General features: G+C 48.9%; 1 protein-coding gene across 2 annotated transcripts; it reads right to left on the minus strand.

Annotated features, from left to right (window-relative positions):
• Window positions 1-486: 486 nt before the first annotated feature.
• On the minus strand, window positions 487-25,712 carry Tppp (tubulin polymerization promoting protein). 2 transcript variants are annotated; one of them, XM_034523409.2, is made up of 4 exons: window positions 25,628-25,712; window positions 15,494-15,805; window positions 5,377-5,530; window positions 487-5,061 (listed from the first exon to the last, which is right to left on the minus strand). In XM_034523409.2, exons 2-4 carry the CDS (start codon window positions 15,799-15,801, stop codon window positions 4,867-4,869), a joined length of 657 nt encoding a protein of 218 aa, XP_034379300.1. In that variant the 5' UTR covers window positions 15,802-15,805; window positions 25,628-25,712; the 3' UTR covers window positions 487-4,866. The 2 variants fall into 2 exon arrangements, with proteins under 2 accessions (XP_034379300.1, XP_076772430.1); XM_076916315.1 differs by lacking the exon at window positions 25,628-25,712 and adding an exon at window positions 25,051-25,070.
• Window positions 25,713-27,414: the final 1,702 nt, after the last annotated feature.

Here is a 27,414-nt window from a genome sequence, read left to right on the forward strand (position 1 = left end):
ATTTTGCTTGTGATCACTTTCTGCATTTTTTATGTCTACTGGTAGCAAATTATTACATTATTCAAACAGACAGTCAAACAAAAACCAACCTTTTTTTCCCCTTATGAGCAGCAACATCATGGATACTCTTTGCACTAGTATTTGAAGTTGACCTTAATTTAAACATCTTGATGATGCACCTGCCTTTGGAGGGCTGATAATTTGTGATGCAGTTTATAAGTAATTACCTTAAGTCTGGACCTCACCCAGGGCTGCACCAAAGCCAGCTCTGGCCTTGAATCTGACAGATGGCTGGTCTGCATGCATTCCTGCCTGAGCTAAGAAGCAGACAGCCTCTTATGTTGAATGGACATGAGACTCTGCTTGTAAGCACTGATGCAAGGACAACTTTAGACACCGCTGTGTTAATACCCAGTGTCAAGGCCCTGGCAGCCAGAGGATGTGGTGACTAGCATAGATATCACAGTACTTTAAGGAAAATAGAAATCCATATTTTAAAACCTTTATTCATCACTTTACCAACTTGACACACAATGTTAATAACAGCAAACACAATGAACGAAATGTTGATAGACACAAGCTGTTTCACTAAAGCAATATGAGCCAGGCCATATGTCCAACTAGGTGACTAGATGCCTTGCACTCTATAGGAGGGACAGACAGACAGCAGGGCCATCCTGACCTGACAGACATTCTGAGCAAGTGTGGTTTAGATGTCAGCATAAATGTCTTTCTGAGTCAGAACACCCATGGCATCAACATTACCCATCACACTGATAAAGTGATAAACTCCATATTCCCTAACATTAATAAAATAGTGTAAAAATATATATCACATATATATAAACTTAACTCCCTTTCTTGAAAAAAAAAAAAAACTTAGTACAAACTACTAGTAGTAGCATATTATTCCTTTCAAGTTTAAGTTGTACAGGCTTTGTTGTTTGGCTTGGTTTAGTTAAGAAGTCTAAAGGAAGAGATAATTTAAGCGTCCCAAGATGGCCACACCCGTGAACTGTAAAGTTCAGAATGGTCAGTAGTATGTTGGTGAAGAAGAGCAGTTTGGCTCAGTGTTGGAAGGATACTTTGTCTACTGATGTCTTCACAGTACAGCTAAATTGTCACTCTTGCCATTCTTAATTGGCAGGGCTTCCCCCATGTGCCCATGTCATAGCCAGGTAGTACACAAGTTGAGAGAAAGAGAGAGAGAGAGAGAGAGAGAGAGAGAGAGAGAGAGAGAGAGAGAGAGAGACAGTTTCCCTGAAAAAGGACAGGTGGCAAATACCATATGTATCTGTGCCATGGCATCTGTCTCAATCCTCCCAGCCAGTTGTAATACCAAAGCAGCTACAAAACAGTATGCAAACACATGGGTACAGCTGTGTGCCAGTAAAACTATTGACTGAAACAGGCAGCTGAAGCAGCCCAGGGCCTCTGGGAGTGGTAAGGTTGGGTCTTGGCTCAGGGCAGACACCTGTCAACTCCCTGGGACAGACTACAGAAAGGTGGCAGAACTGTCATGCAGCCCATTTCAAAACTATCTCCGTCTGTCATAATGTCCCTATGCCCCAATATAAGATAGGATACTGAAAGGTGTAAAAATACTCCAGTATAAATATAGATATTTCAACAATATTTAAATACGTAATTTGAACTCTGATTTTGGTAAAGCATTTTCACTAACTGGTTGTTCATAGCATTAAATAGAAATAAATAGGGGTTCTACTAGAGTCAGTGTTTTCAGACAGCCTCCAATCTACCTACCATCGTTCCCTGACACTTAAGACACCATCTGCATGGCTCTTCCCTGCAATTTGTCCCTTTCTCCTGAATGTCACCTCTAACAGAATGTGTCCCTGTATATCTCCCTCTACAGACCACGTTCCTGGGTGTCACCCCCAACAGAATATATCCAAGTATTACTCTGACAGAACATATCCTTGAGTGTCACGCACAACAGAACATGACTCTGTCACTCTGATCCATGTCCCTGAGTGTCGTCCCTGACAGAACCTGTCCTTATTCTTTACTGTCATAACTCAAGAGAACATGTCTCTGTCTCCTGAGTGTCTTCTTCAAATGTACCTTTTTGTCTCCTGGGTGTCGTCCCCTGTGAGAACCTAGCTGTCTCTTGTGTGCTTGTCACCTAATAGCAAATGGCCCTGGGTCTTGGTTTGCATGCTGTGCAGTTTTTGTTTTTATTCACAGACACTGAATTCTATTATCCATAATTATTAATAGTTAATTGGTATCGCATAAAACATGCAACAGAGACAAACTCTACCTGTGTGTTCAAATCAAACTGAGGAAAATACACATCTGTTTTGTGCAGCAAAGTTGGATTCGAATCGGTTTCTATGTTGAGAGGGTACACAGATGCCACAACAAATTCCATAGATACTTTAAACTGATGGTATGGAGACACTAAGTCTTTGTGATCTAATTGTTACCACCCTTTCCTTTCTAGATGACATATATCATCTAGTGGGAGGGTTTATTTTCAAAGTTAAACTTAACACTGACTAGAGAAAGGTGCTGTATGAGGAAACTCTGGGGGTAAGGGAGGACAATGAAGACCACTTGTCTGACATAGTTCTGGGTGCTGCTGAGGAACTACATGGGCGGGCCTCGGACTATCCTGCAGGACCCCAAGAGTGCTCAGTTCCTGTGCTAGGACAGTGAGGACCGGCAAGGCAGAGTGACCCAATTTTCATTTACAGAGTCCAAGTTGTGTTAGAAACATTTTCTTAAGTGCTTTCCTGGAATGCTTTCCTTCTGAGGATCATACCTTTGGGGACTCTGATGGCAGTTCTGGCCCTCTACTGCCCAGGACCTGTATGAGCTTGCCATTCTGAGCTTTTCTGTTCAGTCCTGAGCACATGGGAGAGGTGACCAGTTTATAATGAAGCTTTCCCCATGAAGCTGGGTGGTCCTGTGAAGGTGGACACTTACATTGTTTCCTAGGTGTCCCTGGGTTGTTAACCCTGGACTTGGGTTGAGTCTTCATCTGGACACCATTCTGGCATCTTGGCCCTTTGAACAGAAGGCAATGTCCAGGGTTTTCAAACTACTATGGGGTCAGGGAAACATCTGACCCGCTACATGTTGTGGGGACTCCCTGATGCCACACTAGCCCCCCTCTGCCCTGGCCCACATGTTGTCACCTCCTGATGGATTTGTGTGTGTTCCATTTTACTTGGCTGTTCCATTTACTAGGCTGTTGATAGGCAGTAGAAAAGAGCATCCTCAGACCAAGAGACTGCCAGCCACATGGGGACTAGGGGTTCTGGGTGAGAGTGTGAGAAGTGCCAGGGTCCTTTTGTTTCCTCGGACCAGTGAGGTAAGATTTCAGAAAGGAGGCTCCACCGCTTGCCAAGTACTGCAAACTCACAAAACCTTGGGAGGAAGCTGACCATCCCCATCTTTCAGTGGTGGCTGTGTTGAGGGGTTTGTTAACTTTGAACCTTCAGAGGGCCTGCTGCTGGGAGGTCTGGTACTGAGGCCCATGCTTTTCTCTCTTTGGCTAGTAGTCATCTTCCCTGGCGTTGCAGCAAAGGCATGCTCTCTGAGCCCCAGAGAGGTGGACATTGTGACTATGTGCCATGGCAGTGGGGAAGACAACCTTGCTGTCCAAGTCATGTAAGACACCCCACCCTCGACAGCCATCTGCTCAAGGGAGCATATCCTGGGGCCACTGTGTGTTCTCTCTAGATCAAGGCCACACAGTCCACCAAGTTGCATGCAAGGATAGGGATATGTTAATGCAAAGGGAAAATTGCTGTGGGGCTCTGGTGAGGATGGTGCATGCCTCTGGTCCCGGCTAAGTGGCACCCTCACACATGGATGAGCTGAGTCCTGACTTCTCTCTTGTGGCAGAAAAAGAAACCTTAGCAGACACTGCAGATCTTTCTTGGGCCTAGTTCTGGTGTCCAGTGCCCTGCACTTGCACTTGCGAGAAAAGTTAGGAAAAATGAACCCAGAGAAGGCTCCATAGAGCTGAAGACATAATTTGAGCAAAACATAGCATAACTTGCCCTGGCAAAGGCTTCCATAACACACTGGTGGAAAAACTGCCCAGGCCTGGTCTGGATGAAGTATCTCAGCATCATGTGAGTCCCAACCTGGTGATGGGACATGGCAGCTTGATGTTCTGAATCTCCCTGGATCACTCTTGAGACCAAGCACATTTTTTTAGAACAACACTGAAGAAACTTCCAGCTTCACACTCCAAGTCACTCCCCTGGTCACCAGAGAGCTTCCATTTTCTCTTGGCCACTCTCAGCACAGACTCGGTTGGTGAATACGCATGTGTGCATGTGTGTCCACGCACGTGCATGTAGGCTGATGTGAATTGTTCTCACACACAATGGCACAACCCACCAAGTAGCCTCAGCCATGTGCTCTGGTCAAGAAAGATGAAGGGGCCTGTTTAGGATTACTCTATGCAGTTGGTTAGTTCATTAGCTCCTGCCGCCTTAAAAGTGCCTAGATAAGGTCAGCATGAGTTTTGACATCTGCTCTGCTTATCCTCATTTCTTCCAGTACCCAAAACAACCCCCTTTTACCTGCAGATCAAGTGGCCAGTGTGGTATGATCCTGGGAGACAGTTTGGAAATAGCAGTCCACTTCCAAGCTGTGGACAGGGCAGGTATGTTAGGACAGGACAATGAATCACGGCCCAAACCTGGGGTCTGAGAGAGAAGTGTCAAAGCACCCAGCAGGAGGAGGCCTGGGCACTGCCCCCACCATCACCTAGTGGAGGTGCATTCTGAGTTCTGCCCAGTTAAACATAGGAATGTAATGAAGTGCAATGGGTGTAAGTCCTGCGCCTGCCACCTGTAGTGTCCAGAGCTCCGGCCTGTAAGGCTACTTGCCCCCCTGCACCTTCTGGTCATAGGTGCCTGCATGCTTGTAACCAGGCACATAGCCTGACTCATCCACCAGGTCCACGCGGCCCGCTTTGCCCTTGCCCTTTCCTGATTGGTCGAAGCGTTCCTTGTGGGAGCCCGTGAACTTGCTTGTGTCTGTGAGCCGTGACACTGTGGGTGAGGACACAGCTTTCTGAAAGAGAATAGAAGAGGGTGTTATAAGGCCAATGATGGGACTAGGTAAGGACTGCCACCCATTATTGCCCCATTTAGGTGGGAGGTGGCAGGGGCTGGAGAGTAAGCCAAACAAAGAGTGTGAACGTGCTAGAACCCACAGATAAGGGGTTACCTCTCCTGGCTCTGGGCTAGTCCCACACTTACAGGACTAACAAGTGTAAAAGTTTTCTAAATCTACCCAGTGTGGCCTTCAGATACTACTGGGCCATGGTCTCCCCAAGGGCAGATGCAATCAAAAACACTAAGTCCCACCCGTGCCTCACCCCCTCACCGTGACGCCAGAGATGACTGGTGCTCGCCCCTCAATGAGCCTGTGCACCTCACGCACAGCCTCCTCACTGCTCTTGTCCTTGAACCGCTTCTTGGCCAGCTCCTCCAGTGCCTCCTGGAACTGCTCAAAGGTGATGGTTCTGCAGGACTTCCCTCTGTGGATGACAGGCCATGTAAGTCCTCAGGTAGAGGTCCTCTGGGACCAACCCCATAGGTATACCATCCCTTCTTGCATTCTGCAGTGACCCCTACTGGTCACAGCTAAAAGTCACCAACCAAGACATTTCTTTTTTTTTTTGGTTTGTTTCATTTTGTTTAATTTTATTTTATTTACATTATATTTACATTTCAGATTTTATCCCCTTACCCCATTCCCCCCTCCACCCAGGAACCCCCTTATCTCATCCCCCTCCTCCTACTTCTATGAGGGTGTGCCCTCGCCTGCCCCCCACTCCCACCTCCCCATCCTTGAATTCCTCCCTGATTGGTGTTCAGCCTTCATGGGACCAAAGATCTCCTCTCCCACCTATGCCTCACAAGGCCATCTTTCCCTACATATATAGCTGGAGTCATGGGTCCCTCCCTATGTGCTCCCAGGCTGGTGGTTTAGACCCTGGGAGCTCTGGTGGTTGGTATTGTTGCTCTCCTCATGGGGCCACAAACCCTTTCAGATCCTTCAGTCTTCTCTCTAACTTCTCCATTGGGAACCCTTGATCAGATCAATGGTTAGCTGTGAGCATCTGCCTCTGGATGTCAGACTCTGGCAGATCTCTGAGGAGACAGCTATATCAGGCTCCTGTCAGCATGCACTTCCTGACATCCACATCAGCATCTATCATTTCTGTATGTGGTCTCTTCTGGGTGGGAGAGCAGAGAGAGAAACAGGAAAGATCCCTTCAAACTCTCCCTAGGGATACCCTAGCCTGTCAAGGAGCAGAAGGATCAGAAGTGGCCTGGAAAGAGCCTAAAGCCGTGGTTATCAAAGTAGGCAAGAGGAGCCATATCACACGCCTGATGAGAATCCTAAGAGTGAGCAGTACAGGGCAGCCCAGTCAGCAGGCTTGAGGCTGGAGCTCCTAATCACCATGTGTACCTGGTCACCCGCGAGCATCCTAGGTAATCTGTCATTTCACAAAGCCCTCCTGCCAAAATACGTTGTAATTTTACTTTAAGGCATCTTCAACTTGGCATTCACCCCTATCTAATCCAAATTACGGAAGTTTTCAATGTTGTGACATAATGTAGAAGAGATACACGTCTGCATGGCCTGCATGTTGCTGGGGAGTTTTAGTGAAAGGGTCAGAGAGAAGTGGCCTCGTATGGCCAGGCATGGCAGACCCCAGCTGCAGAGTGCTAAGCACTCAGGGCTTAAAGGAGCCAGCTAACAAGATCCCAGTAGGGCTTTGAAGTCTCTCCATCAGCATAGGATCCAGAGCAGCCAAGATGAGTTTAAGAAAACAAAAACAAAGCGGTGGTGGAGCACACACTCAGTAGGCAGAAGCTGGTAGAGCTCTCTGTGAGTTCGAGGCCAGCCTGGCCTACAGATTGATTTCCAGGACAGCCATGGCTCCAAAACACTTTCTCAAAAAACAAACCAAAAACAGAGTTGGTCCAAAACACCATTCGAAGTCTCCTGAAGGAGACGGGATAAGAGATACTGACAAGGTGTGAGACATACCCACACAGGTACCTAACTGAACAAGGTCAAGGAGAAAGGACTATTTCAGAAAGCAACTGGAACATCTGCTATGTCTGCAAAAATAAGCCAGCTATGATCCACAGCTCCCTCTGTGTACTCAGAGCATGACCCCAGAAGTAACTTTCTCATGTATAGCTGAGAAATAACCTGGGTAACCTTGGGTGGGCAAGTATTTCTTAGGAATGAGGCCAAGTCATCACATTCAATAAGAGAAACGTGGGCAGACTAGACTTCAGAATATTAAAAAGCCATGCTCTTTCAAATGACGTGGAAGACAAAGAAATACCACAGAGCTGCAGAAAATACAAACCTGAAAGGGGGCTTGAATCTAAAATACACAAAGAACTTAACAGTAAGAAAAGAAAAATTTCAAATGGGTCAAGTATTTGGACCAGACACCTCACCAAGGAAGATCCATTGATGGGGAATGACACACAGAAAGTCAACCGTGGGAAAGCAGAAGTGATGAGGAAGCTGGCTGGGGCATGCTGAGGAGGATGTAGCCAGCCTTCCTGGGGGGGGGGGGGGGGGGGGCAGGCTGCTTCCAGAGAAATGAAGATTGAAGCTCATGTTAGACCCATTTATGAATAAGGTACATATTTTATTCAGTCATTCAAACTTGGAAAAAGACACAAATGTCCCTCAGCAGTAGCCAGATAAGCATTCTGCGGGCAGTCTTGTGAGGATGCAGCAGTGGCAACACAGTAACAGAGTGGGCCCTTGGCGGCTGTGCTAAGGAACCAAACATGAGTTCCCACTCACCCTGAAATTTCACTGGTGCCTAGAGGAGTCTCACGCTTTACACATGTCCTGAATATATAGGGCATTTTGACCAAACAACCAAGAGAGCTGAGCAAACATTCTTTGAGAAATGCACAGGGCCCCAAGTTGGGGGCCACCCCTACTTCTCAGGAGATTGTGGAAGCCACTAAGCCATTACACTTGGATCAAGGATACAGCATAGAAGCTAGAGGCACACCGTGTGTGAGCCTAGAACCTTGCAGAACGGTCTCTAATACGGGTAAAGAGCCTAAGTAGATGCCTTGTCTTAGAGGGTGGATTCTAGTCCTTCAGTGTTCTTAGCCCCAGTACTCAACAGCTACCCTTGAGATACTGCGCAATCTAGGGCACTGGAGCAGCTTGGCTTCACAGTTCAGTCGTGCCTGGAGCTGACAGCTTTCCCCTCTCTCCTAGGACCTTGGGGGGGGGGGGTGTTGATCTAAGCCCCCCCCCCCCGGGCTGCTCTCTTTGTCGTGAGAAGTCAATGACACTCTTGTCTCCTACTCCCAACCCTTCCTGGGTTGACATGAGGATGCCAGGCCTAACGGCCAGCCTGGCAACCTGCTGCTGGGGCACACGGCCATTTCTAGGCAGCCTCGGCACCAGGCACCACCAGTATGAGTCACTGGGGGATGGGGTAACTGGAGGGGCTGTCCCATCACAGACCACATTCAGATAGAGTTGAACGCCTGCTCCACTGGTACCAAGAATCCCTTTCTGGCCCGTATCCCTACAAGTCTAACTGTTTTGTTAAGGAGAGGGTGCCCTGTCTTGGTGCCCTAGTTCACAGAGAATTCTCCCCAGGAGACGCAGGCACTTTTTGAAGCAGAATCCCCAACTAGCTCCGAGAAGACAATGCCCACTTCTTCCTCAGAGATGTGAAAACCTCTACAGGGTTCTCCCACAGAGCCTCTAGAGCTCTCAGGACTTTGTCAGGATATTCCTAGGGCTTTCGCTTTCCTGCCTTTGGTTCCCAAGCTGTCCAAAGCTGGTTTACCTGAAACCTGGGATTGCATCCCAGGCCCTGTTCCCATATCTGCATGCCACCTTCTCAGCCTCTTGGGAACACTGGGACCTGGCTATAGGGGTCAGGACCCAGCCTCCACAGCAGAGCTCTCTGAGGACTACTCCTCTATGGCTAATACCACAAACACTACCACCCCCCCACCTCAGCTTTGGGCTTTCACAGAGCCCCTAGTTCAGCCAACTCAGCGCTTTTTGAAGAGTCTTGTCAAGGCTTTAGTAATAAGAAAACATTTAAGAGGTGAAGGAATAGGGCACATAGGACAAGACAAGGATGCTTGTGCTTCTTATTCTTACTTCCTGAGATTTACAGAAGCTGTCGCTTCTGAAGTAACCACCAGAGAGCAACCTTGTCAGCCAGATAGTATGCAGGCAGAGAAGGTGCTCCTGAGGAGGGAGAGCTATACCCTCCCTGTACATGTGGTTGGTCAGAGAGCAGCTGAAGGACCTGAGCAGGGATGCCATGCAGGGATGCTACCTCATAGGAAGTCTTTCTTGAGGCTTTCTGTAAGGAAACAGTAAGGGAGCTGACCTGAGCCTGCTGAACCACAAAGCAGCCTCAGCTGCCATGGGCCTCAAGTTGCCTGTTGCTACCAGTGTCTTGTTCTTTAGATGTGTTCAAGGGAGGTGTAGAAGTCTGGTCATTTTCTTCAGACACCAGTCTCTTGTTCCTTCCTCAGGACTCTCCTGTGCCCACTGACTGCCCAGGACCTAGGCCTGGGCTCTGTGCAGGAGACAATGCTGCAAGGAGGAGGAGGAAGAGGAGGAGGAAGAGGAGGAGGAGGAGGAGGAGGAGGAGGAGGAGGAGGAGAAGAAGAGGAAGAAGAGGTGGAGGAGGAAGAAGAAGGTGGTCTAGGCCTGTCAGTTCTCTGTACCCTCAGCAGGTCACTGAACTTAAATTCCTTGGGAGCAGGTGATGTCCCTCTGCCTAGAGGGGCCTGGATGTCAGTTAGCCACAAGGACTTTGCCCATCTTAGGAAATCAGAAGCCAAGCAGCAACCCTACTCTGCTAACCCCACTAAGCTGTGGCCGTACTCTGGGCACATTCCACATTATGTCTGTTTACTGGCAGTCACCAGCTTGCCCAGAGGAAGCATCTGTGACCTGCGGCATTGCTACTTCCCTCTGTTGAGAACAAATGCTTAAAGCCCTTTTCTACTTGTCATTTTGTGTTTTCTGAGGGGCCTGAGACTGTGGGATGAACATTCACTAGTTGACTCAAAGTGGGTACATCTGTCTACCCCCACCTCCTCAAGGCTCTGGTCTGGATTAAGTAGGGGTAAGCCATGAGGACGGGTGTACCTCCGGTTGTTCAGACAAGTTATGGGTGTTAGGGTAAATTTATTCTCTCACACGTCCTTCGTGAATTGGCCAGCCAGCTTCCCAAGGCAAGATGGAAGAGCTGAGGAACAGAATATGCTTATCATCCCAACGGCCTGTCACTTCAGACTCACCAGAACATATGATCCATTAAGTCACAGGGGCCACTAGCCCAATGACTATCAGGCAAAAATGCTCCACATATCCTGTCTATCACCCAACAGAGGTCAAAACCTTAAGTTTCCTAGCAGGCAGCTGAGGAGTCACTATGTACTTCCATATACAGCCACTAGAGGGCCATGCAGAAGTAAGAATGGCAGCAAGGCTTCAAGTACTGGGGCACCTGAAGAGTAAGATGCATGCTGGATCTTGCTCCATTCAGGGCCTGCAGGATCAGGCCACTCTTCCTGGAGCATATGACTGTTAGCCGTATCCAGGAAGCAGAGCCTGAAGGAGGAGCTCCAGTGACATGTGTGCCATAGGTGAGTGGAACTGAGTGGGCCCCACAGCCAGGAACAGAGGCTACCTCCAAAGGTCCTCACATGTCTAGGGTCCTGGGCATCTGGATTCTCTGAGATGTTTGGACAGGTAGTACACACAGAAACCCATCCTTCCCATGGTACCCAAAACTCTGGCCAGGACTCCAGCCCTGTGGCCTATTCCTAGGAGTAATGGCCTACATTAGCCCAGGTGGCTTCTATGCTGAGCCTTCTCAGCAGAATACGGACATCAGAAAAATCCCATCAGGCCTTACTAACTAGCTGTGGCATGTAAGGAACACAGAGCAGCTCACAGACTGAGCAGTGGCTGACAAATCCCCAGTCTAGACAGATCTAGACCCTGCTTTCTTACATGTAGGGACTGGCCTGGCTTCCTTCTGACCTGTATCCAGACATAATGGACACCCGGCCCTGACACCCCAGCCAACTCTGCACAATGTTGGCAGGAATCTGTGCATTTACTCTGGAGGGTACCCAGCACCCAGTCCAGGCCAAGGGAGGCCAAAGGTCTCTGGGCCTCCTTACCTGGAAGTATGGTGGTTAAAATAAGGAGGTAGTAGGTAAGCCCAGCCCAACCCTGAGATCTCTGTACCTTTTCTGCCACAAGCATATGCAGGTACATACACAGGCACAAAGACTGTTTGCAGATAGTCACAGACAAACACAATGCCTAGGGCCCCCAGGTATTTCTCAAGCTGCACCACACTGGCCTTGCTTCGAAGTCAGGTCTCCATTAACTGTGTGGAGACTGGCTATGCTGAGCCTTTTGCAGGATGGAGAGTCTAGGTTAACAGTAGTCTACAATAAAACTTGGTATAGAGCTTCAAGAAATTTGTTTAAAATTTAACACATAGTAACATCAAAACAAACAAGCGCTGCCATGGTGACAGGGACCCAAACAAAGGCTGCAGATACCCCAGCTGGCGCCACGCCTGCAGAGCCATGGCAACCTGCCCCAAAACAGAAATAGTTGAACTTTTTTTTTCCCTCTCAAGTCCTGTCAGAGTCAGCAACTTCCTGGAGGTACCTAAGCAATTTCCTCCCAGGTTCCAAATTCCTATAGGAGGCAAATTGCTGCCCCTCAAGGGACCACAAACACCCAGACCTCATAATGCAAATAGCACCACTACAGCTATGATTTTCCTGGAAATCTCAATCCCAGAGTTCCCCAGCCCTTTCTTCTGATCCCTTTAGCATTCCCTCACCACCCTGGTACTCAGAACACTGTCCCTCTACACTAGAGGACAATAGAACTCTGAATTTTCTGTTCACAAATGCCTCTGGAGTGAGGATCTTCCTCCAGAATAGACGTGTTCCAAGTGGGACATAGTTCACAAGGAACCCGGTGGAGTCTAGGCTCTGAGCAGGAGTGAGAGTTCAAAGACAGTAAGAGATGAAGGGATGGCAGACTCTAGACTCTCAAGTGTCCATGTGGAGGCAAAAGGAACATCAGAATTTCTGGGTCTCTACTTAGTACAGAATCCTCGCCTGGGCTTCCTCAGCCACCCAGTTAGACATCAGTGAACCCACAGTGCCAACAAACCCAGCACTGATTGTCTGCCTAGACTGTCATAGCATTAAGACTTCTCTGGGCTTGGGCTTGGGCTTGCTCTCCAGGACCTTGACTTTCAAGGCAGGGACAGTCCAAGGTTCTCAGGCAGCCCAGAGTCTACAGTGAGGAATGGCCATGTCCTGGAGTTGGGGATGAAATGTCTGATCATCTGAAGTTCTGCATTCTAAAACAAGCATTCCCTTCACATGGCTCATTCATATGGGTCTAGTGCCTCCCATGGCAGGAAGGACACGTGGAGCTGCAGCTCTCGGTCCTCTGTGGCCCTCGTTATCCAAAAGATCCATGACCACATAGGGCCACCCACGGGAGACTGTAGAAACACAAGTTCTACATGGGGGTGCAGTGCACATATACAGGCACACAAAAGCTGGAAGGTAGCCACCTTCAGAAGAAGCTGGAGAAGCTCACTGACCTCTGGAAAGGTCACTTCTTCCTACCTTCCAACCATCCCTTCTAGAAGCTTCCTCATAGACACAAGTCTCTGGGTCTCCTTATTCTTTCGTTAGATCTTGATTGTCTTGAACATTGGAATTACTGAGGATGCAGCATCATATGGAGACCATTAGCTCATTAGCTTTGCATAAAAGACATCCTGTATGCTCCCAGTGTAGGAAGAGCCTCCAGAGTTTCTGGTAAGCTCAGGGTTACATTTATAAGGTACACTTGCTAGTGGAGGAGAACCACGAGAAGAGATAAAGTGAGGAGCTGTCCAAGTTTGTTTGCCAGTTTAGACACTGGAGGTGAGCTCCATAAAACCATCAGCTTTGACTATATACACATGGTAAACACAGCTTTAACTGTATTCACATGGTACACACAGCTAACCTGGCTTTTCTAGGACTCAATGTTGTAGGTCATGTCCACTGGCCTAACAGAAGCTCTTGGCACCAGGATGAGAGCAATGACTATACCAGAGGGTCTAGTACCCATCATTTGGCAGCCTGGGTCAGTGCCCCTCACTCATGACTGGCCAACTTACCAGAGCAACTTTGTTTACCAAGACATACCTGTCTATCCCTGCCTGGAACTGTCCAGTGAAACTCAAAAGACCAGTTTCTATGAGGAGGCTGCACATTTCCCAGCAGGTGATAGCCAGGACAGGCCATGTGACCAGCACAGTGAGCTCCACCAAATCTGGGAAAGCCCCTGCCCCCAGACAAGGCCCATGGTGGTGTCAGTACCCAAACTCAGGGACAGTCACTTTGGTGAATACTCAGGAACTATAAGTGTCGAGATTTCCAGGTCATCTATGAAGGAGCAGCAGCGGTATGGAGGCTCTGCAGGCTGACCTTGCTGCATACATATCCCTGGTCCTTATGACCTGTTCTGGACTTTGTAGACTCCTCATGGCTCTTGATCTCCAATGACCGTGCTGTTCTATTTAGGGACTTGGGAGAGAGAATTACTATCTCCTGACCCTTTGTCTTGGGTCCTTCCTATAAAAGCAATAGAATGAATACAGTGTTCAGTAGACCCTCCTCTGTAGGGTCACATAGGGGTCATTGGTACCCAACAGCATCACACACAAATGAAGCTGTGGAGAAAGCAGTGTTGGCAGAAGTCCAAGCACCACAGTCTAGGAGTACTTAGGAGTGCTGACCAAAGGCCTTTCAGGTAGGCTTGGGAGGAACTGGTATCAGTGTTATCATTATGGAACCAGGCCAGTAGAGGTGAGGGCTTCCATAGTGGGCATCAGGGTAAAGTAACCACACACATCTGAGCCACTGGCCATAACTTCCTCTATTATCCTCACCCACAATAACTGAGCTTCTGGCCGAGGTAGATCTGAGATATCATAGGAACAGAGTCTCGGATGGGAGAAAGAGGCTAACTATGCACACACAGCATCGGCTTGCATAGGTTGAGGCTACGTGGAGAGTCTCTTCTCCAGCTTCTCATTGGGATTGGAAGCCACAAGGAGGCAGAGCAAGCAGAATAGACTAGCTCAGACTCCTTTTTGGAATCCTCTGGGATCAACAGAACCTGGAGAGGGTCAGGATGCAGGACCCCTTTGGGACATGTTTTTACATGTCAGCCTTTACACTACAACCATTCAAACCTAAGACACACTTTTGTGTGCTATGTATAACAGGAAGTTCACTAGGGAGCACAGGGTTGAGATTTTCTTGCTTTGCAGAGGTCTCAAGTTCCCAGTATATAGTGAAGTTGATATCAGCATTGGGATGCATGAGGACAGCTAGACTCTGCCTCGGTAATCTCTACTGAGCCCCTCTCCTAGGGGACAGGACCTTGAAAGTTCAGGCTCAGCTTCTTTCATTTCCCTCAACCAGGATCTAGAGCAAGCTACAGCTAGTTAGCTGAAACAGAAAGATGTCAATATCACCCTGAATCTGGTAATCTGGTTTATGCCACCTCTTCCAACTGGGATGCATGTTAAATCTCTCCACCTTCCCAGGAATGCTTAAGTTCCTGGCATGTGATATTCGTTGGTGTTCTCAGGAGCCATCTACCAGGCCACATCTACCCTTCTGGCTGTTGCTCAGAGACTCCTCCATGCACCAGTACACGACCTGGGGGCAGCTTACTGTACCTGAAGAACATCAACAATTCCACAAACAAAGTGGTGATTGGCAACCACAGTTATGACGACATCACCCACCCAAATCCAGAGGAGGAAGCGACACTCAGCTAGTAGCACCCACAGAGATCAACCACGGGTGCTGATAGCACGCAGATGTAAGACAAAACAGTAGATGAGTGGCCATTCTCTGATTTGTATCAGTTTGGCTGTACATGTGATCATTTCTCAAGTACAAAATTAATGGAGGTGGATAAGGGGCTGGAAGAGGGTATCATGAGCCACTGGCATATCCTGGAAACAAAGCTGCATAGGCCCGAGCCTCACACTAACCTCATAGACTCTGCCCACAGTGAATGGTCTTTGTTTACCTAAGCAGATCCTGATCATGTCTTAGAGTTAACTAAGAGTTAAAACTCAGAGTTCACTAAGTTTTCTCAAGGCCATAAGCCCCCAACCTGGCCACATCCAAGGCAAATGGATAGAGACAAGGACCACAGCTCAGGACATGGTCAAGCAGTCCCAAGGCACTTGTAACCAATGTACTGCCCAGACTGTCCCAGACACCACAGGTTCTGGGCCCACTTCTTATCTTCAAGCTTTCAGCATCTGCAATCAAAATACTTCACAGGTCCTCACAGCTACTGACATGAGTTGTGCTGCCTAAGCATGCATGACACTTACTTGATCTTACTGAAGACAATGTCCACATCAGTGACGGTCACATTCTTCCCATCGATCACGTGGCAGTCCTTGCACAGTTTTGACCAGTTCTTGCCATGCATCTCCTTTCCTGTTGCCCTGGTGTCCCCATGTACTGCAAACCGCCGGAAGGCCTCCTCCAGGGCACTGAGCTCAGGAGCTGCAACTGCACCCTCGTTGGCACCCTCCGACTCCAGTGACAACCTCTTAGCAGCCTTGGCTGGGTCTCCTGGGGACTTGGGTGGTGTCTTGTTGGCAGCTTTGGCAGGCTTGGCCTTGCTGTCAGCCATGTTGCTAAGGAAGAAGAAGAAGAAAGGGGTCATTCTGTTTCTCATAGGCCACTTGTGTCCCTGGTTCTTGCTGTAGCGTATGGTACCAGGCAACAAGATAAGGCAAGAGCTGAAGAAGGGCACCCTTTCTGGGGTCTGGGACCCCTGGGAGCTGAATGTCAAACATGATCGTGTTGGTCCAGCTGTTGGATCTGGCACTGACCCTGCCAACCTGACACCTGCAGACTCTAGAAAAAGGAAACAAGGTCTGACACAGCAACAGTGGGTTTTACCTTAACCCCACCAGCTGCATTTCTATGGCCTCCTCCCTCAGCCTCACCTGTTGTGGGTAAATGCCTGGAGGGATGCTTACAGTCTACAAAATGGTAGCATCCTTAAGATTCAGGCCAGTCGTGCTATGCTTACTGTCCCTTATACCTGAGCCTTCTGAGTAGAGGCTGAGCCATGCCCTGGAGTGGTGAGTGATTCTGGAGACACAATAAGGGCCTGCCCTGGGATCCTAGAATGTGCAGTAAGTTGGCCCTTGAACTCAGAGGAAGGGACCCCCAAGGAAGGGAAAGCCAGAAGCACAGCCATATTCTTTGAGATTTTGTGGGCTGTTGTTTCCTAAAACAAGCAGACATCCAGGAGGGCTAAGAAGACTGAGGAGGTGCTACTACTTCCCAGCAAGACTCAGAAGCACAAAGATATGCAGATGATCCCACCAGAGCCACTGACGTTCCAGCAGGGGTAGACACATGCCATTTCCAGCCCCCAGGAAGCAGGAATGAGGAGCTACTAACTAGCTTCTCTCTGGGAACTCAATGCAAGGAGAGGAACTCCTGGTATAGACACCCACCACTGACCCACAAAGCTGAAATGTGCAGCACCTGTCCAGACTGGAGATCTCAATGACAATGTGGTCAAGTCATGCTGTGAAGTGTGGCCCCTGCTGAACTCACAAGAGTATGAGTTCCCTAAACAGCCAGAATAACACAAAAAAACAGTCAGCCACAAAGGTCAGGTCCCCTTCTTGTCCATCCCCCTTGAAGATGGTAATGAAAGCATAACAGAAAAAAAAAAACAGCAGATAAGGACAACAAGTCCTGTGAGAAGCTCTGGTTGATCGTGAAGCCCAGGAGAGCCTACATCTCCACAAGACCTGACTCATGGTGAACCAAGTTCATGCACTTGATGGGTTATCTGGGCTTCTGCCCTGGGCCCTCGCAGGACACTGAAACACGAGAGGGGCTCTGCCTTCTGAGGACTGCAGGACACTGAGGCAGGTCAGAGCCTGGCAAGCAGCAGATTCAAACCAGGCAAAAAAATTGTGAGCAAACCTCCAACAGAAGAATGTCACATCAGGAGTGTGAGGGTATGTCTCACGCTGGTGTGGTCACTCCATATCAGACAGGTACAGACTGTGTTCTGCCGAGGTTTCTATAGCACTATGGACCCACAAGATAGTAAACAGGTATTGTGGTGGGGATGGGTCTCATGGGAAGGAACTCTCACTTCCAGCCTCTCCACTGTAGGAGAAAGACTCCTGGGCAGAACTTCCACCCACATCCAGGGGATCAGGGGTTACAGAGATAGCTCAGAGAGCCTCCTGGTGACTTTGACACTCTAGGAAGATGAGTGTTCAACACTGAAGAGTCAGGGCAGAGTGCAGGATGAAAGGTATCTGCCCAAAGGAATCAGTAGGAAGCTGAGGAAAGACCAACTTCTAGAAAGCTGAACCCATCTAAACTCAACCCTGGAATAAGTCATCCTGGAGCTTTTTTGGGCTCTGTGGCAGAGCAGCTGACAACTGTGACTTCACTGAGTAGCTGACAGCATGGCCACACTATTTTAAAGTCCCAGTGCCAAGATCTTTCAGTAAGATCAGCTCAGTATGGGACCTACACAGTAACCTCTGAAGGGTGCCAACAACACACTTGCACAAAGGATAGGCTGCAACAGGGGGGTTGAGACCCTTCTCTCAGGACACACCTTGGGGACTGTAGTCAGGCCTCCAGACTCTGCATCCATCTTTGCTTTGTTTTACCCTGAACATGTACTACCTTCATAGTGCATCATAAAATGTTTTTAATATAAAAGTAACAGTGGGTTTGGTCCTAACTGTGGCTCTACAAAGATCACCAAAGCATCACTTGCTCTGTGAAAGAAAGAGAAAGGGTGCCGTGTAATCAGGGCACACTCAGGAGCAGGCTCTGAGGACCCAGGGCTCCTGTCCACGGGTTCTCTTTTCTAGTGTGAACTGATCCATTAGCTCACAACAGCAGCAGTGAGAACAAACTGTATCTAAAGAGAATTGAGGCTGCAGACAAGGTATCCTGGAACATGGAGGTACCTATAGGCCTAGCTCCTTCACTCCTCCAGTATTGTGGAATGACCAGCTGTAGCCTTTTCCCACCCCACCCTCCATTTAAAGGCCCTGGCCTCCTGTTTTCCTGTTTTTCCTGCCCCACAGCATCTGAGGCAAACCTAAAGTTTAAGGAGATCTCTGTGTGTCCCACCGTGTGACTACAGTTTCCATCAGGGAAGTTAGCTCATTTAGAAGAGGTTCTAGGAAGGCACCTGATCCACCAAGTATGGTGATAAAGGGCAGCCTCTCAGGTGTGCTCTGCACTTCCAAGGTGTGACTCCTACACCTAAGGTATGTGTCCTAGATATGCCTTGTGCCCCTTTCCTGATAACCTATAATTCATTGTCTCTCAGACAGCCAGAAGGGATGTACCCCAACTTCATCCAATGGAGTCTGCCTATCAGCAGGTGCCCCTTCCAGAACCCGGCCTCCTTCAGCAGTGATTGCTCTGGGAGCAAAGAGAGCAGGTGTGGTGGAGGAGGGGAGTGGCGCCAGCTGGTGACCCAGCAATGACTGCTTATGTTCCCTGAGGGGTCAGGAGGAGAGGAGATGGTAACTTATCCGCAACAGCACTGACTGTAGGGACAGACTATGTTACCAGATTTGCATCTTCAGACCAGGCCTGAGGAGGGCAAGAGAGGCCAGCTGGAGGTAGAATTACAGATCTTGCAGTGGGAGGGGATATGGACAGATGCCAGGGACACGACTTTCTGCAAACCCTGAGGACCCCTTTAGCCCAGACAAGATTTCTTGCATCCCATATAACCCCTAACTTTTCCTTGCCAACCCCAAAAGATTAACTGTTCCCAACAAAGCCTATAGGTGAGATGAGTTTGACTCCTAGAACCCATGTTTAAAAAAAAAAACCAACAACAACAAAAGGTATATCAATGTGTGCTTTTAATCCTCCTATACACTGGGGAGATGGAGATAGGGTAACAGCCAGCCAGCCTAGCCTAATTAGTGAGTTCTGAGAAATGACAGTGAGGTTGCTTTCTGGTTTCCACGTGTACACACACACACACACACACACACACACACAATATGCACACATGTAGCAACACAAAAAGAAGGAAATAAAAAATGCAAAATCTAGGGGTGACAAAGAAGAGACTTGTATAAGCCAAGCATCAACTGCTATACACCTCAGGGTACAGCCCCATTATAAGACTAGAAACGAGGGATCAGTGGAGTGTCTGAAAGCAGAGCAAGGAATCGATTACTATAGCCAGGACAGGGTGTCCCTGAGCAGAGAAGGCATTTATGAATGTGATGGATGTTCATGAATAAAGTAGGGGTTATGGCTAGGCCAGGTGCCTGTGAGTGAGACAGATATCAGTGCATGAGGCAAGTGTCTAGAAACAGGAAAGAATACAGAAAAGAAGGAGAAAGCACTTCTGCTTCTCTGAGGAATCTCCACAGGAGCACACAGGCCAGGGATAGCTCTTTCTCTAGAATGTTCCATGAACTCCATTTCATCCTCATTCCCGGAGGCTGATTGGGCTTTAAAGAAGCAACCTCCAGATAGATCCGGGGAAGTGAGACTTTTATTCACTTGCAAGACACATACCACTCAATCCCTGGCCACCAGCTAGGCTGCCCTCAGTTCCCCAAGCCTCATCAGCAAAGGTGAGATCAGGGACAGCCAATTAGAAAGACTATGACCTGACACTCAAGAGAAAGAAGTCTGTCCAAGATGGAAAGAAAAAATGAACAGTATCCACTTGGAGATCACCTCTTCTTCCTCACTACATCCCACCAAAGCTTTAGTCCTATGGGACCCCATGTAAGACCAGGGTTACACAGTTACAGGTGACTGTGTGGGATCTAGACACATCCAGCTAGCCCTAGAGAAGGCTCATCTGAGGATGGGACACAGACAGCCTCTCCTGTGCAAGCTCTGTACTTCAGAGTGTACTTATACACAACACAGCCTTTGATAATTGTTTCATTAATAATACAGCCACACACCCTGCTTCTCGTCAGGATACTCCATGTGAGTGGCCTCTTATCTCAATGGGAGCTGTCATCCCAGGCAGGGTGAACTCCCACAAAGTGGGCATTTTCTGAATGTGTATATCTTGCAGGCACACAGAGGCAGTACCAGAAGCTCAAATCTATCAGGAAACCCAGCCAGGCCTCTTGTCACCCAGGCCCAATCTACACAGTGCACCCAAAAGTCTACAGCCCAGAGATGACTAGGATTGGCCAGGATGGAACACAGTCACAGTCATCACTAAGATTGGAGTCCCAAGGCTGGGCTGCTGCCTACAAGCTGACCGGAGAACCAAAACCTGTGCTTCTCACTGTTTCTAGCTTAAACACAACACAATTCTCCTGGGTGTTGCAGGGGAAGGGTAGTCCAGTGTCCATGTCAACTCACTTTCTATATCCTAGGTTTGGGCTACAGTACAGACAGAGCAGGACAACATGTTCCAGAATACCCCTTACTTATGTTAAGAGAAGGGAATCATGGGTAAGGAGAGGGAAGGGTAGTCCAGTGTCCATGTCAACTCACTTTCTATATCCTAGGTTTGGGCTACAGACAGAGCAGGACAACATGTTCCAGAATACCCCTTACTTATGTTAAGAGAAGGGAATCATGGGTAAGGAGACTGGGTTAGAGTTACAGTTCTATACATCTAGGTCTTTTTTTTTTTTTTTTTTTTTTTTTTTTTTTTTTTTTTTTTTTTTTTGTATCCAATATCCAGGGCAACAGAAATGAGCCCAGAACTCCCCAAAGCCACTGGCTGCTCTACCCAGCAACTCATACCTTCATGGAATTCACATTTCAGGCCTTACCCACAATGTTGCCCTGACTGCCCTAAGTAGGAAACACAAGGATACAGCCACTTTCAGGAGTGACCATTTGAGGTTCTGGCTTACAGTTCTAGGAGAATGAGAATAGCCACCATTCTTGGTTATGGGAGTCACAGAAATACCTTCTAAAAATAATGAATAAGACAAACCCTGTAGCTAAGTGGGAGCCTAAGACTGAGCATGTAGAAGAACCATGTGATATTCCAGAGTGTTCAGTGACTCCTTAAGGTTGTTCCCACTGTCCAGCTAGAAACCAAGTTTCTCTAGAGCCCAGGGTGGCTGCAGAAATGTGATTGGAGAGTAAGAGAGTGGTAGCCTCCACATACCCAGCATTTGGTATGAGTTCCAGGCTATAGACAACTGTTGAGGGCCAGTAGTAATTACTGAAATCAAATCCCATCACAATCATCTGATCAAATACTATTTCTAGTCCATCCTCCAAAATATTTGCCAATACAACATCCTGCATGGATCCAAATGGATAAAATCAAGATCAAGAGGTATGCTTATACTGTGGACCCATGTTCTGGGATCTAGTTACAGCAGAGGTGCTGAAGCCCACTTTTCTGAGTATCTGTCTCACAATGGCATGCCAGGGTTTGCCACCATGCCTTTAGAAGCTCCATGTGTCAGGTCCAGATGAACTTGTAGGTGACTGGTTCCTAACACAACGTCAACATGGCTTCATGATCACCAAATGTACATGGGCACTCCCAAGTTGCATGCTACACATCTCAGCATTGTCCTTGGATAGTGAGAGGGGGCTGTGAAGACTGTCCAGTAGGTGCAGCTGGCCTGGAGCCAGGCAACTACCTAACAGGGGCTAAGCAGTAGCTCCTCAAAACATCTATCTACACCTTAATACCAAAACCTCTGCAAGACATCTTGACATGAAGTCAACCTAGATTTCCACAGTTAGAAGGTAAATTGTATGCTAATGTCCCTGTAGGTAGAAACCAGACAGCACTCTGTCTGCATGTATCCCTCCAAAAAGATGAGACTTTGAGGAAAAGGATTAAATCAGTTTCCTGGACTCTCCTGAGTAGAATAAGACTTCCCAACAGGGTTGTAAAAAATTTAATTGAAGCCTTTTCTCTGGAGTATACTCTAAGAAGGCACTATCTTGGAAGCAGCCACAAGGGGACAAAACCATGAGGGGAGGGTGTGCAGAGAGTCAGATGGGGCTACACTCAAAAGCCCTGGGAAGTCAGCCCAAGTAGACTGAGTTTTACATGGAACTACATATGGCACTATCTTCTGTGACACACATGTGTCTAACCTTCAGTTGTTATGTGCTGGGACAGAAAACAATGGAGGTACATGGAGAATGGGTGAGCAAGGATGTAGCATGAGCACATGTCACGCTTATAGGGGGATGAGGAGGCTGAAGCTCTAAGTGCTCTTATACCCATCTACCACTTGGGTCCAGAGCCAAATACCCCTGGGTAGGGAAAATTTGCCACAGGACACACTCTCCCAAAAGAACTTCTGCTTATCAACAAGTGGTAAGAGACTAAAATGTCAAAGCTTGGAGAAGGAAAGATTCGTGTTATGTACAACAAACATGGCTTGTCCAATATATACAAAAAGCCTCTGTAGTCGATAAGTGGGGGGTAAGGGAGATTACTCATCAGAACAAAAGACTACTACTTCCAGGGGAGAGTCAGAGAACACAAGGAATGCCAAGCGTCACTAGTATAACCAGGAAGGTGCAGACACAACCCCAATCAGATACCAGACACACCTTGCCAGGTAGGGACATTTAAGCCTGTCCCAGGCAATTGTTGATGGAAGGTAGAACACAGGGTACTGTGAGGGGAAGGGAACTGGTGGGACACTCTAGGAAGCAGCACCCCTGGCTCATCAAATCTGAAGGTACACATGGCTTGAGGCCCAGAAACTGCTGCTCTTTGGAAGCCTTTCGGTTTGCAGGAGAGACCAAGGCAGCTGTATTCTCCATCTCCCAAGAGGGAGGTAAGGACAGCTGACAGCAGAAAGAAAGGTATAAAACTAGAGCCATGGGTGAGTCTACTTAGACCAAGACTGGCCAAAGAAGATAGCCTAATAGAATAGTAGCTATGTGATGTCATCTGTGTAAAAGGTCAGAAACTGCAGGCAAGAGCTGAGCCAGTGTTCAAGGATAAATGTTCACAAGGTGAAATTATCAAGACCCTTCCACTCCCACACTTTCCACCACAGGACAAAGGGCAGTGGGAATGGTTACCAGGAGAAAACTGAAATTACCATACTGAAACAGGGTCCCTGTGGGAGGGAACTTCAGAGGCCAGCCATCTGGCAGAGCTCACTAAAGTCTAGCAGGTAGGAAAGGAGACAGATATGATTCTTTTGGGGGTGGGCAGTGAGACAGGGTTTCTCTGTATAGCCCTGGCTGTCCTGGAACTCATTCTGTAGACCAGGCTGGCCTCGAACTCAGAAATCCACCTGCCTCTGCCTCCCAAGTGCTGGGATGAAAGGCGTGTGCCACCACTGCCCAGCTCTGAGACACGATTCATGAGCTACCTTCCTCATACTTGCCTGAAAGACCAAAGAAACCCTTACATTTGGACCATTTAGAGAGCAAACCACAGCTTACAGCTGAGTCACATCATTGTACAGTTGCAAAGACCTTGGACCCAAAGAGGTCTCATTCTTCATCAGGAAGTGCATTCTGTCCATGGAGTTTTCCCTGATAACAGTAAACCATTTGTGGGGCACACAAGTAAAGGCTTCAGTTTACAGAAACCACACCCTCTGGGACCCCAGCAGGACTGCTCCATTCCATTCCTGCCTGGGACAAAGACTAGGGGGAGGCTTTCCAAGTGCTGCAGAGGTACAATAGTGCACAGATCTGGGGGTACTATGGGTGGATGCTGTGGGTCTTCGGTGGGTGTCGTAGATGGGGAATGCCCAGAGGGATGCCACTGGTGAAGGATGCCATAAAGAGACTCTTGAGAGACATGGGTGGAGCTGTCATGGGTGGGGCTACTTTGATTGGGAGGTGGTGTAAGTACAGAGAGGCTATGGACAAGGAAAGCCCTGGCCATAAATAGAAGATGCTAAGGTTGCAACACTGTGGCCCTTCTCTGTGAGGAAACTGGTCTTCCCAGGTTGAATCAGCACTAGGAGACCCCATGAGGGTGTTATGGACTGGCGGCCATGTCTGAACCCTGGCTGTGGCCGAGCAGCTTCAACTCCTCCTTCAGTAGGAAGTGGGAAGCTCCATTCTCCTGCATGGGGTCTCTAGGCACAGACTTTCTGGGCGAGGGAGAAGGGATGGACACGACTGCAAGGTTCCCTTTCCTGGCAAAAGTGAAATCACACCTCCTACAAGCTCCTCCTTCAGTTGTGCACTATAAATAGGACAGCAGGCCCTGCTGAGGAAGCTAGATCTCATCCTCCGTGGAACTCAGCAGAGCTGTCTTCAAGGCCCCATTCTGCAGACTTCTCCCAACCCTCCACCCCACATGGCTGGTTTCAGTGTTCTTAAACAGAATTTTCTAATGCTTATAAAAATTTCCAAAACCTTAGATGATAGTTAAAATAGCCATATACCACAACCTCAAAGAATGGAGAAGGTGGACTCAAGGAGCACAAGGAAGAAAACATGCCACTGCGCAGGTCGCCCTCACTTCACCATCGGTAAGGATTCTCAATCCTGTCAATTCAAATACGCCACTGGAATAGGGTACTTTTTGTAATGGTGGGTCCCTGTGGTAATCACGAGCTTTTCTGAATAGAAGAGTCCTTTAGAGACGCTCAGATTGTGCCCTTCCCCCTCGCCAATCCTCCGGGGTCACGTGATGAGAGAGGGGCTGGCACGGGAGCAGAAACAGCAGCCCGCCGCCAGAGAACCCAGCTAAAGGCTATGTAAGCAGGGTTTCTTCCCCCCACCCCCCAACAATGCTCCAGTCCTGGAGAGCTCACGCCGCCTAAGAAGGCCACCTACGCGGACAAGAGAAGTCAGATACGCAAGTGGGTGCTGGGCCAAACGCCACCATTCGCCTCAGGACACACACAGGACCAATCACCAGAACACAGCCTTTCCAACGCTGCGCCACAAAGGGTACTACTCTCTTCCTCACCTTGTTCAAGGCCTCGTTTACGTAACCGAAGCCGCCGAGCAAGGGTCGAATCCTCCCTCTCCTTCGCTCAAACGTGGGCATTCAAACACCAGACCCTGACAGAACCCTAGCCATCTCGAGAGAGAGATGCAGGCTCGAAAGGAGGGTGGAGGAGCGAACAGGCGCTGTCACCTGCAGGACGCAAGGCGCGCTCAGGATTCTGGACCCATGAACGCCCGCCCCGGCTGCTTCAGCTCCGGTATGCGCGGCTCCCTTTACCCCGTTTCCCACCAGGTTCCACGGACAACGACCCGGGGCCCGGCGAGGCCTGGCACCTGAGACTGGTGGGGAGCCGTGGGGTGTTTTCGGTCCACCGTATTAAGTGTCGACGCAATGAGCCTGGCTCAGTGTACACGCATACCCATTCTTGACACCACTGCCCAAAGGTCTCTGAGGAACCGCTGCTTTAGCAGGGGGAGCTGGCTGATCTAGCCACTGCAGAGAGTGGCAAGTGGTCAACCTCACAGACCGGAGACGTCCCGAGCCTTGGCCCCAGAACCGCGCCTCGGACCACGGACAGCGCCCGGCGCTAGCCTACCTCCAGAACGCGTCCACCGCTGCGCCTCCGCGACTAGACGCGCGCCCCGGGGCGCGGAGCTCTCAGAGCCGTCGGCCCGAGCCCCGCCCTCCAGCACCGCCCACATGCCCCTCCTCCTCCCGCTCCGCCTAGGCGCGCACTAAGGCCCCTCCCAGCCGGAGCGCAGCGCACGGACACTCGAGGCAGCCACTGCCTTACAAGGCTGCCACAGGCACAGCTGGCCTACGGACGCAGCTCGACCCAGGGTGCGGTCGCTGTGGAGCTGTAGAGCGTGGGAACCGGGCGGAGGTTGGGGAAGAGCGAGTGGGGCACACCTGGCCCTGGGGCCCCGGGCGTGCGGCCAGTCTCAAGTGGGGAAGCTGAGGCTGGTGGCGCAGTCGCAGCCTACACTATGCACAACCCGCTGCTAATCCCTACGTGCCTGTAGAGCTCGATGCGCCTGTGTTGAGATGCTGGCCACTTGGGTTACCTGCACGAAAAGGATCCTCAGAGTCTCTGCTGATTTTCCTTCCTTCTAGGGACGCTTTGCCACGGGATCTCTACCCCGCTGACTCTGGTGAGGTCAGGGTCGCACTGGTGGCTCTGAAGAGGATTATGGGGTTGGTAAGGAGGCAATAGGGCTGGAAGATTTGGTGCAGTAACTCCTCGGTCCTCCAGGTTCTGTCTCAGACTCTAGCCAAGTCAACCCCTAAGTGTGTGTGTCTGTGTGTGTGTGTGTGTGTGTGTGTGTGTGTGTGTGTGTGTGTGTGTGTTGCTGAGTGTCTGACAAATTAACTCATGCTTGAGGGAACCTTGTTTTGAAACTTCAGAAATGGGGCCCACCTGAACACTTGGAGCAAATTACCCTTCCCCATTGTAATCTCTGACCCTCAGATCCCTCAGACTCTGCTTTCTTCAGCTACTCAAAAATGACTAAAAAGTCACTTCTAATTATTGCTCTCCCAAGAATTCCCACTCACTATGGAAGTCGTGTGAGTTCAGGACTGTGGAACTATGAGGAATGGAGAGCCAGACCCAGGCCCTCTCCTTTTTCATGGGGTCCTGACTTGGTCACTTGCCTTATGTCCCACAAAGCCCAAAGCCCTGCTGTGATGGTTTGTATATGCTTGGCCCAGGGAGTGGCACTATTTGGAATCGAGTCCTTATTGGAGTAGGTATGTCACTGTGGGCATGGGCTTAAGACCCTCACCCTAGCTGCCTGGAAGTCAGTCTTCCACTAGCAGCTTTCAGATGAAGATGTAGAGCTCTCAGCTCTGCCTGCACCATGCTTGCCTGGATGCTGCCATGCTCCCATCTTGATGATAATGGACTGAACCTCTGAACCCGTAAACTAACCCCAATTAAATGTCGTCCTTTATAAGATTTGCTGTGGTCATGGTGTGTGTTCACAGCAGTAAAACCCTAACATACCTCCTATCCCCTGAAAAATCAACAATGTAAATGAAGTTCTGAAAGCTGAAATTCATGTTTATATTTCTATTAGCATGTTTTCAAATGGTGACTCTATGTTTAAATTTCATTTTTTATTTATTGTATGTGTATATGCCTGTTTGTCAGTATGTGCACCATTTGCACGCTGGGTGCCCTCGAAGACCAGATGGGTATGTTAAATTTCTTAGAACTGGAGTTACAGGTAATTGTGGGACGCCTGATGTGGCTTCTGGGAATCAAATCCAGGTCCTCTGCAGACTTGTATCAATATAACAAAGTTCTGGGGGCTCTGCTGTTAACAACCGTGGTCCAAGATGTCAGCTTGATGGGTTTGGATAGTGTCTTCTGACCCCACC

The sequence above is a fragment of the Arvicanthis niloticus genome, chromosome 19, assembly GCF_011762505.2.
Source record: "Arvicanthis niloticus isolate mArvNil1 chromosome 19, mArvNil1.pat.X, whole genome shotgun sequence".
Taxonomy (NCBI): Eukaryota; Metazoa; Chordata; class Mammalia; order Rodentia; family Muridae; genus Arvicanthis; species Arvicanthis niloticus.